General features: G+C 38.7%; 1 protein-coding gene across 1 annotated transcript; it reads right to left on the bottom strand.

Annotated features, from left to right (window-relative positions):
• Window positions 1–336: 336 nt before the first annotated feature.
• On the bottom strand, window positions 337–4,345 carry LOC115124993 (leucine-rich repeat-containing protein 10B-like). Its single transcript, XM_029654496.2, has one exon. It carries the CDS (start codon window positions 2,190–2,192, stop codon window positions 972–974), a length of 1,221 nt encoding a protein of 406 aa, XP_029510356.1. The 5' UTR covers window positions 2,193–4,345; the 3' UTR covers window positions 337–971.
• Window positions 4,346–14,376: the final 10,031 nt, after the last annotated feature.

The raw sequence follows: 14,376 nt of genomic DNA, 5'->3' as shown, positions 1-14,376 counted from the left end.
CACACATACACACAGCATCACCTGAGTCCTGCCACTTTGCAGAGTTGGCAAAGATGCCACTGCCAGCCAGTCATCCATCCATCCAGCCATCTATCCGTCATCCATCCATCCTGTCTATCCATCATCCATCCATCCTGCCTATCCATCATCCATCCATCATCTATTCATCCATCCATCCTGTCTATCCATCATCCATCCATCATCTATTCATCCATACATCCATATAGCCATCATCCATCCATCTATCCATCCATCCTGTCTATCCATCATCCATCCATCCTCTATCCATCATCCATCCATGTATCCATCATCCATCATTCATCCATCCATCATCCATCAATCCAGCTAGCTTTCCAGCCAGCCATCATCCATCCAGCCTTCATTCCCACAACGTGCAGTGCATTAATATATCTTCACAGGTCAGTTAGAAAAACATCTAATGAGTTTAGTCATTTAGTGTCAGCCCTGTCCTAATGCTAACTACAGAGAGAAAGAGAATGTCACATATTACAGCCACAGGTTCAGGAGGCTAGTCATTAATTCATTTCACACAAGATTTACTAAAAGTTCAACAACCCTCTAGTTGGGCATTGTTATGACAGCTGGAGCTAAGAAAGGCAGATGAAAACTATTTTTGATAACCTTGCTAGATAATTCCTGGGTGTTTTTTCTTCACATCACCTCCTATAGCCCTGAGAGTGTTGCAGTAGTCAGAGGCTGTGTCCGAGAGCGTCACATCTGTGATGGATTGTGGGTAAATTGTGACTGACTGACTGATCTACAAATAATTCTAAGTAGTGATTTATTTTGCAAGGTGACTTGTAAGATCAGTCCGTCACCTGCAATGTCTGCTGCAATTTCAAACAAGTCTAGACATAGGTGGGGAGGAGTCAGAGGCTTAGGAGAGGAGGAGTCAGAGGCTTAGGAGAGGAGGAGTCAGAGGCTTAGGAGGGGGAGAAGTTAGTCAGTCATCAATACCGGCCCACTTGTCTTCCTGGTTCCTCTAGCTCCTCCTCCTCATCATACTCATAGTCTATATCTCCTCGTCCGTACTCCAACTCCCCGCCATCATACCCCTCCCCCTCACATATAAACTCCTTCTCGTATTCTATCCCCTCCAAGTCGTATTCAAGCCCCGCCCCGTAGTCGTTCAACGCCTTCTCTAACTCTGCCTCCATCTCCTTCTTCCTCCTCTCCTCCTCGGTTAGGGGCGTGGCCTCGTCATGCTTGTGCCCTGCGTGCGATGCGCTGTTCTGTTTGGCCGTCTTTAGAATGCCCTGGATCACAGGCCCATCCCCGGCCAGCGCAGCCTCCTCCGCGTCCCTCGCCTCCTGCTCCTTCTTAGCCTTCCTGTCCACTCGGTCCTGCAGCTCCTCCTGGGCCCCCTCTCCCACCAGCAGCACCTCCTCCCCCACGCCGGGAGGCCCCTCCACTGGGTTGTGGTCATAGGAGAAGAGGCGGAGGGCGGGGAGCCGGCTCAGATTAGGGAACACCTCGATCTTGTTCTTGTCCAGGTCTAAGATCTCCAGATCCACCATGCGGAGTAAGACACGGGGGAACTCGGTGAAACGGTTTCCGTAGAGCCACAGCCCTCGCAGAGCCTCCATACGCCACAGGTCCGGGGGCAGAGTCCGCAGCCTGTTGTCCCCCATCTGAAGGGACCTGAGGTGGGGTAAGTCGTAGAGCTGGCGGGGGAAGCGTGTGAAATAGTTGCTCTCCATCCAGAGGCAGCGAAGACTCTGAAGGTTACGTAGTTCTGGAGGGAGAGACATCAGGCGGTTAGAGCCCAGGTAGAGACGTGTCAGGTTACGGAGCTGACAGATGGCCAACGGGACGTTCTCCATCTTGTTGAAGTCTAGAGCCAGGATGCGGAGGCCCTTTAGTTGGACGATGTTCTCCGGGAGGGTCCGCAGACTGTTACGACACACATACAGCTTCTCCAGGTGACGTAGCCCACAGACCACACCGGGCAACCTGCGGAACTTTTTATAGCTCAGATCCAAGACGGGATCTCCGCTCGCCAGCATTTCTTCCACCCCTAGGGGCAGCTCGTCATCTTCCATCTCCTCCTTCATCTTCTTCTTCCTCCTCCTCCTCTTCTCCTCCTCCATTACTTTCGCCTTCTCCGCATCCTTATCCTTCCCTTTCCCCTTCTCTTCCTCGTCCTCCTCCTTCCTGGAGGAGTTGCCCATGCCGTGCCCGTTGCTACGCCCGTGGCCCGACAGCCTGCCGTTGGATACTGGCTGAGTCAGGATGGAATCAGGGGATGAGGCTGAAGCCTTGTCTTAAAATGGGGTTGGGGCTGAGACTGGGGCTCCAACACTGTCTGGGGCTGAGGCTGGGGCTGAGGCTGGGGCTGAGGCTGAGACTGGGGCTCCAACACTGTCTGGGGCTGAGGCTGGGGCTGAGACTGGGGCTCCAACACTGGCTGAGTCTGGAGCTGAGTCTGGAGCTGAGTCTGGAGCTGAGTCTGGAGCTGAGTCTGGAGCTGAGTCTGGAGCTGAGTCTGGTCAAGATGGGACAGTGTCTGAGGACGTGTACGAGGCTGTATCTGGGGTCTGAGGCCGGTTCTGAGGCTCTACACCTGTATGACTATGGACTGTTGCTCTGAATCTGAACTGAGGCTGGGTTTGAAGATGGTCTGGTTGGGGCTGGACTGGCTGTGACAGAGACTGTTGCTGGTTCTGAGACTGGTCAACCCGGTCGGAGGCTCCTACTCTGAACGGCTGGTGCTGATCAGCCCGGTCGGAGGCTACTACTCTGAACGGCTGGTGCTGGTCAGCCCGGTCGGAGGCTACTACTCTGAACTGTTGGAGAAAGGAGCCAGTGGCAGGACCCGCACCAACAGGGGGCATCGTGTTCCTTAATAGGCCAGTGATTCCTCTCTGCTAATAGGTCCCTGACTACTCTCTGCTAATAGGCCAGTGATAACTCTCTGCTAATAGGCCACTGACTACTCTCTGCTAATAGGCCACTGACTACTCTCTGCTAATAGGCCCCTGATTCCTCTGCTAATAGGCCACTGACTACTCTCTGCTAATAGGCCCCTGATTCCTCTGCTAATAGGCCACTGGCTACTCACTGCTAATAGGCCACTGACTACTCTCTGCTAATAGGCCACTGACTACTCTCTGCTAATAGGCCAGTGATTCCTCTCTGCTAATAGGCCAGTGATTCCTCTCTACTAATAGGCCACTAACTACTCTCTGCTAATAGGCCACTGACTACTCTCTGCTAATAGGCCAGTGATGCCTCTCTGCTAATAGGTCCCTGACTACTCTCTGCTAATAGGCCCCTGACCACCACACATTACATGAGATGTCAACTGACATCTATACATTACAATAATATTGATGGATTATTTGATTATTATCAACAACCAAAAGCAGCTGAGTATTGATTAAAGTAGTGGTGATAACAACAATCAATTAACTCAACAATATAAAGCTGGATTTTTATGATACAAATAGTCCCTTTGTTTCTGTTTTGGGTCAGACAGAGCAGTCGACCAATGCAAATAAGACTATACATGTCTTCCCAGAACAGATAAAATGGCTCCACAAACTTCCAACAGATGCATATCCTATGTTCATTTGGAATGCTGTCCGCTTCAGTCGGCTACTTTACTCCATTGAAGTGTTCAGTAGATGTGTTCTCTGCCCTGTGTGACAGACAATAACCGCAGGCTCCAGACAATTCATCCCAGATCAGCTTGAATTCTGCCCAACAGACGGAGCAGATGTCAGTGTCACCTGTTCCACGGATCTGATGATGTGAGGACGCAGTTTTCGGTCCGCATGGAAACGGTCTGATTTACGCTGGATGTCCTTTTCCGTGATGATTGTCCGGTTGGTCCGTCGAGAGAGCAACTCGGAGCCCGGCGCGACGCGCAGACAGCTACGCAGCTGTGTGATGATGGTGATGTGTTGACCTGGCCAACGGCAAAGTGAAAAAGCAAAGCGAAGTCCACTTTGGTTCTCACTCACTCGCGCTTTGGTGACAACGGTTGTACACTTATTGCATTTTCGGCATCGTTAACGTTGTCATCTTGTTGCTCAAAGTCACGAGACCGTCGTCTGTTTACAAGATGGAGAATTTTCTATTGGCTACTATGAAAACTATCGGTTGCGCGCGGTCACTCGGTCCACTTCACTGTCGCCTCGGATTGTTAAAACTAGAGTATTCTGTTTCTTAAGTCTCGGCTGCTGGAGGTTTGAGGACAACGTTGCATTTGACTGTCTTCCCTCCCTAGCAACCGGAACTGATGGACATGATCGAACATTGTCAAACATGTAAATCACATGGTTATAGAGAGAGAGGGAAAAAAGAAAGAGGAGAGATGACAGAGAGAGGGAGAGGGAAAGAGGAGAGAGAGGGAAAGAGGAGAGAGAGAGAGGGAAAGAGGAGAGAGAGAGGGAAAGAGGAGAGAGAGAGAGAGAGAGATGACAGAGAGAGGGAAAGAGAGGGAGAGGGAAAGAGGAGAGAGAGAGCGATGACAGAGGGAAAGAGGAGAGAGAGAGAGATGACAGAGGGTATCCTATGTATCCTAAAGAGAGAGCAGAGGAAAAGAGATGAGAGAGATGGACGAGAGGGCAGAGGGGACAGAGGAAAAGAGATGAGAGAGATGGACGAGAGGGCAGAGGGGACAGAGGAAAAGAGAGGAGATGAATAAGAGGGACCACATTATGTGATTTAGTGAAATTAAGAGTTAAAATATTTATAGATACAGTCTATAATTGGTACGGGATTTACATAATAGCCTACATTTCATACTGGCCTATAAATAGGCAGTTGCATTCAAAATGGCAAATTGTTAATATGAGCGTGTGCATGGGAGCACAGGCAGCTGTGTGTATTTAGAAGGATGCAACACAGACACACACAAACACACAGAGAGAGAGAGAGATCATGTAATATAATACGAGTCAGTGCATCTCCACACATCTCTGCCTAACTAACTAACTAACATAGGCTATTAGTTGTAATAGATAGTCTAACTAACTAACGTAGGCTATTAGTTGTAATAGATAGTCTAACTAACTAACGTAGGCTATTAGTTGTAATAGATAGTCTAACTAACGTAGGCTATTAGTTGTAATAGATAGTCTAACTAACTAACTAACGTAGGCTATTAGTTGTAATAGATAGTCTAACTAACTAACTAACATAGGCTATTAGTTGTAATAGATAGTCTAACTAACTAACGTAGGCTATTAGTTGTAATAGATAGTCTAACTAACTAACGTAGGCTATTAGTTGTAATAGATAGTCTAACTAACTAACGTAGGCTATTAGTTGTAATAGATAGTCTAACTAACTAACGTAGGCTATTAGTTGTAATAGATAGTCTAACTAACTAACGTAGGCTATTAGTTGTAATAGATAGTCTAACTAACTAACGTAGGCTATTAGTTGTAATAGAGAGTCTAACTAACTAACGTAGGCTATTAGTTGTAATAGAGAGTCTAACTAACTAACGTAGGCTATTAGTTGTAATAGATAGTCTAACTAACTAACGTAGGCTATTAGTTGTAATAGATAGTCTAACTAACTAACGTAGGCTATTAGTTGTAATAGATAGTCTAACTAACTAACGTAGGCTATTAGTTGTAATAGATAGTCTAACTAACTAACGTAGGCTATTAGTTGTAATAGAGAGTCTAACTAACTAACGTAGGCTATTAGTTGTAATAGAGAGTCTAACTAACTAACGTAAGCTATTAGTTGTAATAGATAGTCTAACTAACTAACGTAGGCTATTAGTTGTAATAGATAGGCTATTAGTTGTAATAGATAGTCTAACTAACTAACGTAGGCTATTAGTTGTAATAGATAGTCTAACTAACAAACTAACTAACGTAGGCTATTAGTTGTAATAGATAGTCTAACTAACAAACTAACTAACGTAGGCTATTAGTTGTAATAGATAGTCTAACTAACTAACTAACGTAGGCTATTAGTTGTAATAGAGAGTCTAACTAACTAACGTAGGCTATTAGTTGTAATAGATAGTCTAACTAACTAACGTAGGCTATTAGTTGTAATAGATAGTCTAACTAACTAACGTAGGCTATTAGTTGTAATAGATAGTCTAACTAACGTAGGCTATTAGTTGTAATAGAGAGTCTAACTAACTTAGGCTATTAGTTGTAATAGATAGTCTAACTAACTAACGTAGGCTATTAGTTGTAATAGAGAGTCTAACTAACTAACGTAGGCTATTAGTTGTAATAGAGAGTCTAACTAACTAACGTAGGCTATTAGTTGTAATAGAGAGTCTAACTAACTAACGTAGGCTATTAGTTGTAATAGAGAGTCTAACTAACTAACGTAGGCTATTAGTTGTAATAGAGAGTCTAACTAACTAACGTAGGCTATTAGTTGTAATAGAGAGTCTAACTAACTAACGTAGGCTATTAGTTGTAATAGAGAGTCTAACTAACTAACGTAGGCTATTAGTTGTAATAGAGAGTCTAACTAACTAACGTAGGCTATTAGTTGTAATAGATAGTCTATGTTAGTTAGTGAGGCTATTAGTTGTAATAGATAGTCTATGTTAGTTAGTGAGGTTATTAGTTGTACTAGATAGTCTATGTTAGTTAGTGAGGCTATTAGTTGTAATAGCTAGGTCATGTATTTTATGGACACTAGTATTACTGCAGCAGACCCATTTGGGAGAGGTGATATATGGGTTTTTGTCCCAAACGGCACCTTGTTCACTACGTAGTGCACTACTTTTGACTATGGCCTTCTGGGCCCTGATGAAATGTAATGCACTTGACAGGGAATACTGTAGGGTGCCATTTGGGAGAGGCTGATTGGAAGTCTTGAATGTGTCCAGTGATTTAAGAGGATTATCAATATCAAAGGAAACTCCCAGTAAGCCGAACCACTGCTACGGTAATATGTTATATCCTAACAGTACTATAACACTGCTACGGTAATATGTTATATCCTAACAGTACTATAACATGTTATATCCTAACAGTACTATAACACTGCTACGGTAATATGTTAAATCCTAACAGTACTGTAACACTACTACAGTAATATGTTATATCCTAACAGTACTATAACACTGTAATACAGTAATATGTTAAATCCTAACAGTACTATAACACTGCTACGGTAATATGTTAAATCCTAACAGTACTATAACATGTTATATCCTAACAGTACTATAACACTGCTACGGTAATATGTTAAATCCTAACAGTACTGTAACACTACTACAGTAATATGTTATATCCTAACAGTACTATAACACTGCTACGGTAATATGTTATATCCTAACAGTACTATAACACTACTACAGTAATATGTTATATCCTAACAGTACTATAACACTGTAATACAGTAATATGTTATATCCTAACAGTACTATAACACTACTACAGTAATATGTTATATCCTAACAGTACTATAACACTACTACAGTAATATGTTATATCCTAACAGTACTATAACACTGTAATACAGTAATATGTTATATCCTAACAGTACTATAACACTGTAATACAGTAATATGTTAAATCCTAACAGTACTATAACACTGTAATACAGTAATATGTTATATCCTAACAGTACTATAACACTACTACAGTAATATGTTATATCCTAACAGTACTGTAACACTGTAATACAGTAATATGTTATATCCTAACAGTACTGTAACACTACTACAGTAATATGTTATATCCTAACAGTACTATAACACTACTACAGTAATATGTTATATCCTAACAGTACTGTAACACTACTACAGTAATATGTTATATCCTAACAGTACTGTAACACTATTACAGTAATATGTTAAATCCTAACAGTACTATAACACTACTACAGTAATATGTTATATCCTAACAGTACTATAACACTATTACAGTAATATGTTATATCCTAACAGTACTATAACACTGTAATACAGTAATATGTTATATCCTAACAGTACTGTAACACTGCTACGGTAATATGTTATATCCTAACAGTACTGTAACACTACTACAGTAATATGTTATATCCTAACAGTACTATAACACTGTAATACAGTAATATGTTAAATCCTAACAGTACTATAACACTGCTACGGTAATATGTTAAATCCTAACAGTACTATAACATGTTATATCCTAACAGTACTATAACACTGCTACGGTAATATGTTATATCCTAACAGTACTATAACACTGTAATACAGTAATATGTTATATCCTAACAGTACTATAACACTGTAATACAGTAATATGTTATATCCTAACAGTACTATAACACTATTACAGTAATATGTTATATCCTAACAGTACTATAACACTGCTACGGTAATATGTTATATCCTAACAGTACTATAACACTGTAATACAGTAATATGTTATATCCTAACAGTACTATAACACTGCTACGGTAATATGTTATATCCTAACAGTACTATAACACTATTACAGTAATATGTTATATCCTAACAGTACTATAACACTACTACAGTAATATGTTATATCCTAACAGTACTGTAACACTGTAATACAGTAATATGTTATATCCTAACAGTACTATAACACTGTAATACAGTAATATGTTATATCCTAACAGTACTATAACACTACTACAGTAATATGTTATATCCTAACAGTACTGTAACACTGTAATACAGTAATATGTTAAATCCTAACAGTACTATAACACTGTAATACAGTAATATGTTATATCCTAACAGTACTATAACACTACTACAGTAATATGTTATATCCTAACAGTACTATAACACTGTAATACAGTAATATGTTATATCCTAACAGTACTATAACACTGTAATACAGTAATATGTTAAATCCTAACAGTACTATAACACTGTAATACAGTAATATGTTAAATCCTAACAGTACTATAACACTGTAATACAGTAATATGTTAAATCCTAACAGTACTATAACACTGTAATACAGTAATATGTTATATCCTAACAGTACTATAACACTACTACAGTAATATGTTATATCCTAACAGTACTGTAAAACTGTAATACAGTAATATGTTATATCCTAACAGTACTATAACACTACTACAGTTATATGTTATATCCTAACAGTACTGTAACACTGTAATACAGTAATATGTTATATCCTAACAGTACTGTAACACTGTAATACAGTAATATGTTATATCCTAACAGTACTATAACACTACTACAGTAATATGTTATATCCTAACAGTACTGTAAAACTGTAATACAGTAATATGTTATATCCTAACAGTACTATAACACTACTACAGTAATATGTTATATCCTAACAGTACTGTAACACTGTAATACAGTAATATGTTATATCCTAACAGTACTATAACACTGTAATACAGTAATATGTTATATCCTAACAGTACTATAACACTACTACAGTAATATGTTAAATCCTAACAGTACTGTAACACTGTAATACAGTAATATGTTATATCCTAACAGTACTGTAACACTGTAATACAGTAATATGTTATATCCTAACAGTACTGTAACACTGTAATACAGTAATATGTTATATCCTAACAGTACTATAACACTGTAATACAGTAATATGTTATATCCTAACAGTACTGTAACACTGTAATACAGTAATATGTTAAATCCTAACAGTACTATAACACTACTACAGTAATATGTTATATCCTAACAGTACTATAACACTGTAATACAGTAATATGTTATATCCTAACAGTACTATAACACTGTAATACAGTAATATGTTAAATCCTAACAGTACTATAACACTGTAATACAGTAATATGTTAAATCCTAACAGTACTATAACACTGTAATACAGTAATATGTTAAATCCTAACAGTACTATAACACTGTAATACAGTAATATGTTATATCCTAACAGTACTATAACACTACTACAGTAATATGTTATATCCTAACAGTACTGTAAAACTGTAATACAGTAATATGTTATATCCTAACAGTACTATAACACTACTACAGTTATATGTTATATCCTAACAGTACTGTAACACTGTAATACAGTAATATGTTATATCCTAACAGTACTGTAACACTGTAATACAGTAATATGTTATATCCTAACAGTACTATAACACTACTACAGTAATATGTTATATCCTAACAGTACTGTAAAACTGTAATACAGTAATATGTTATATCCTAACAGTACTATAACACTACTACAGTAATATGTTATATCCTAACAGTACTGTAACACTGTAATACAGTAATATGTTATATCCTAACAGTACTATAACACTGTAATACAGTAATATGTTATATCCTAACAGTACTATAACACTACTACAGTAATATGTTAAATCCTAACAGTACTGTAACACTGTAATACAGTAATATGTTATATCCTAACAGTACTGTAACACTGTAATACAGTAATATGTTATATCCTAACAGTACTGTAACACTGTAATACAGTAATATGTTATATCCTAACAGTACTATAACACTGTAATACAGTAATATGTTATATCCTAACAGTACTGTAACACTGTAATACAGTAATATGTTATATCCTAACAGTACTATAACACTACTACAGTAATATGTTATATCCTAACAGTACTATAACACTGTAATACAGTAATATGTTATATCCTAACAGTACTGTAACACTGTAATACAGTAATATGTTATATCCTAACAGTACTGTAACACTGTAATACAGTAATATGTTATATCCTAACAGTACTGTAACACTGTAATACAGTAATATGTTATATCCTAACAGTACTGTAACACTGTAATACAGTAATATGTTATATCCTAACAGTACTGTAACACTGTAATACAGTAATATGTTATATCCTAACAGTACTGTAAAACTGTAATACAGTAATATGTTATATCCTAACAGTACTATAACACTGTAATACAGTAATATGTTATATCCTAACAGTACTGTAACACTGTAATACAGTAATATGTTATATCCTAACAGTACTGTAACACTGTAATACAGTAATATGTTATATCCTAACAGTACTATAACACTACTACAGTAATATGTTATATCCTAACAGTACTGTAAAACTGTAATACAGTAATATGTTATATCCTAACAGTACTATAACACTACTACAGTAATATGTTATATCCTAACAGTACTGTAAAACTGTAATACAGTAATATGTTATATCCTAACAGTACTATAACACTATTACAGTAATATGTTATATCCTAACAGTACTATAACACTGTAATACAGTAATATGTTATATCCTAACAGTACTGTAAAACTGTAATACAGTAATATGTTATATCCTAACAGTACTATAACACTACTACAGTAATATGTTATATCCTAACAGTACTATAACACTGTGATACATTTACATTTAAGTCATTTAGCAGACGCTCTTATCCAGAGCGACTTACAAATACAGTAATATGTTATATCCTAACGGTACTATAACACTACTACAGTAATATGTTATATCCTAACAGTGTTAAACAGTCACCTGCATGGAGGCCAGATGTCACAACACTGAGGCAGAGAGATGTTACAACACTGTATTTGGAGGCAGAGAGATGTTACAACACTGTTTGGAGGCAGAGAGATGTTACAACACTATTTGGAGGCAGAGAGATGTTACAACACTGTATTTGGAGGCAGAGAGATGTTACAACACTGTTTGGAGGCAGAGAGATGTTACAACACTGTGTTTGGAGGCAGAGAGATGTTACAACACTATTTGGAGGCAGAGAGATGTTACAACACTGTATTTGGAGGCAGAGAGATGTTACAACACTATTTGGAGGCAGAGAGATGTTACAACACTGTTTGGAGGCAGAGATGTTACAACACTATTTTGTTACAACACTATTTGGAGGCAGAGAGATGTTACAACACTGTTTGGAGGCAGAGAGATGTTACAACACTATTTGGAGGCAGAGAGATGTTACAACACTGTTTGGAGGCAGAGAGATGTTACAACACTGTTTGGAGGTTACAACACTGTTTGGAGGCAGAGAGATGTTACAACACTGTTTGGAGGCAGAGATGTTACAACACTGTTTGGAGGCAGAGAGATGTTACAACACTGTTTGGAGGCAGAGAGATGTTACAACACTGTTTGGAGGCAGAGAGATGTTACAACACTGTTTGGAGGCAGAGAGATGTTACAACACTGTTTGGAGGCAGAGAGATGTTACAACACTATTTGGAGGCAGAGAGATGTTACAACACTGTTTGGAGGCAGAGAGATGTTACAACACTGTTTGGAGGCAGAGAGATGTTACAACACTGCATTTGGAGGCGTTGTTAGACATATATAGGCTATAACAGTGTTATAACATATGTCTCTATATAACAGTGTTATATATATGTCTCCATATAGCAGTTATAACATATATAACATGTCTGTTATATGGAGACATATATATATATATATGTTATAACAGTTATATAGAGACATATATATGTTATACCTGTTATCTGTAGACAACTGTTATATGGAGACATATATATGTTATAACTGTTATATAGAGACATATATATGGTATAACTGTTATATGGAGACATATAAGCTATAACAGTGTTATATGGAGACATATATATATATATATGTTATAACTGTTATATGGAGACATATATATATATATATGGTATAACTGTTATATGGAGACATATAAGCTATAACAGTGTTATATGGAGACATATATATATATGTTATTCCTGTTATATGGAGACATATATATGCTATAACAGTGTTATATAGAGACACAGAGTACAAGACTTAGGCTCTGTAGAAAGATATTATGGTGTCGAATGGAGTAGCAGGTAGTCTGAGTTGTTGAGTCTCCTCTCCTCAGATGCAGAAGGAATTAAACCCCCCTTGGCAAGATGACTGAGACTTGTCCTCTTTCCTAGGTACCGCCTTAGGACTCTCTTTGTTATCAAAACATCCTTATGTACAGAGAGATCCTGGCATTCGTATTAGTGACATATAGGAATCGCCATGCTCACACTATTCAATATCCACTGATTCGTGGAAAATGATTACGGATATTCAAGTACTATTCAAACATGTATGTTCTGAGGGGTTGTGGGTAATGTTCTGATTACTGTCTTTGTTATCAATGTCTCCCGAGTGGCGCAGTGGTCTAAGGCACTGCATCTCAGCGCAAGAGGCATCTCTACAGTCCCTGGTTCGAATCCAGGCTGTACACCGAAGTCGTAGGGTTGTACGTCATTGTAAATAAAAATGTGTTCTTAACTGACTTGCCTAGTTAAAATAAAGTTTAACTTTAAAATCTATTAGGGACCTTCTCATACTCAGATTCACTATTCACTGATTGTGGTATTGCTCTGTAGTAAGGACAGAGGATTTACTGTCCACTACTACAGAGTCTGGTATAGATATGGGAAACAGACGGACAGACAGACTCACTGATACACGTATGTGGTGTAAATGTGAATATTAGGTCAGGTTGCAAATCCGTAGAAAATGTGCTAGTGTCACTGCTGAATCGGACTATATAGACTTGTCCCATATGGGGGTTCAATCCCCACTTACCCCTTTCCTCTGTCTCTGCAGTTTAATCTATCACCCACTTGCATTCCTTCTCAATGATATGTATAGTGGGGATTTGAAGTAGTAAACTCTGCTTGTGTAAGGGAAGCCATCTTCTTCTTCCCTGCATTTCCTATTTAATCCCCTATCTACTTCTGGAGAAGACTCAATGTGAAGGCTCAGTACAAGAATCAGACCGAATGGAACTGTGTCCCATGAAGATCCCTATTCCCTATGTAGTGCACTACTTTCGATCAGAGCCCTATGGGGGGGGGGGGGGGGGTGCCATTTGGAACACAGAATGCCACGCAGACTTGAATTACAGGCAGGTAGCTCTAGGCCATATAGCTTTACACTGCTGGGATTTTAGACTGAATTGTGTGTGTGTGTGTGTGTGTCACATCAAATTGTATTTATCACATGCGCCGAATATGTATAGTGTAGATTTTACAGTTGAACATTTCCCAAAGACGCAGAGTTAAACAATTATTATAGGAATAATATGGAATACACAAGAATGGAGCTATAAACAGGAAGTACCAGATCAATGTGGAGCTATAAACAGGAAGTACCAGATCAATGTGGAGCTATAAACAGGAAGTACCAGATCAATGTGGAGCTATATACAGGAAGTACCAGATCAATGTGGAGCTATATACAGGAAGTACCAGATCAATGTGGAGCTATATACAGGAAGTACCAGATCAATGTGGAGCTATATACAGGAAGTACCAGATCAATGTGGAGCTATATACAGAAAGTACCAGACCAGATCAATGTGGAGCTATATACAGGGAGTACCAGATCAATGTGGAGCTATATACAGGAAGTACCAGAACAATGTGGAGC

Source organism: Oncorhynchus nerka, linkage group LG17 (genome assembly GCF_034236695.1).
Source record: "Oncorhynchus nerka isolate Pitt River linkage group LG17, Oner_Uvic_2.0, whole genome shotgun sequence".
In the NCBI taxonomy this organism is placed as follows: domain Eukaryota; kingdom Metazoa; phylum Chordata; class Actinopteri; order Salmoniformes; family Salmonidae; genus Oncorhynchus; species Oncorhynchus nerka.
Note: the sequence above shows the minus strand (reverse complement) of the source record. Positions and strands in the feature narration are given on the sequence as shown.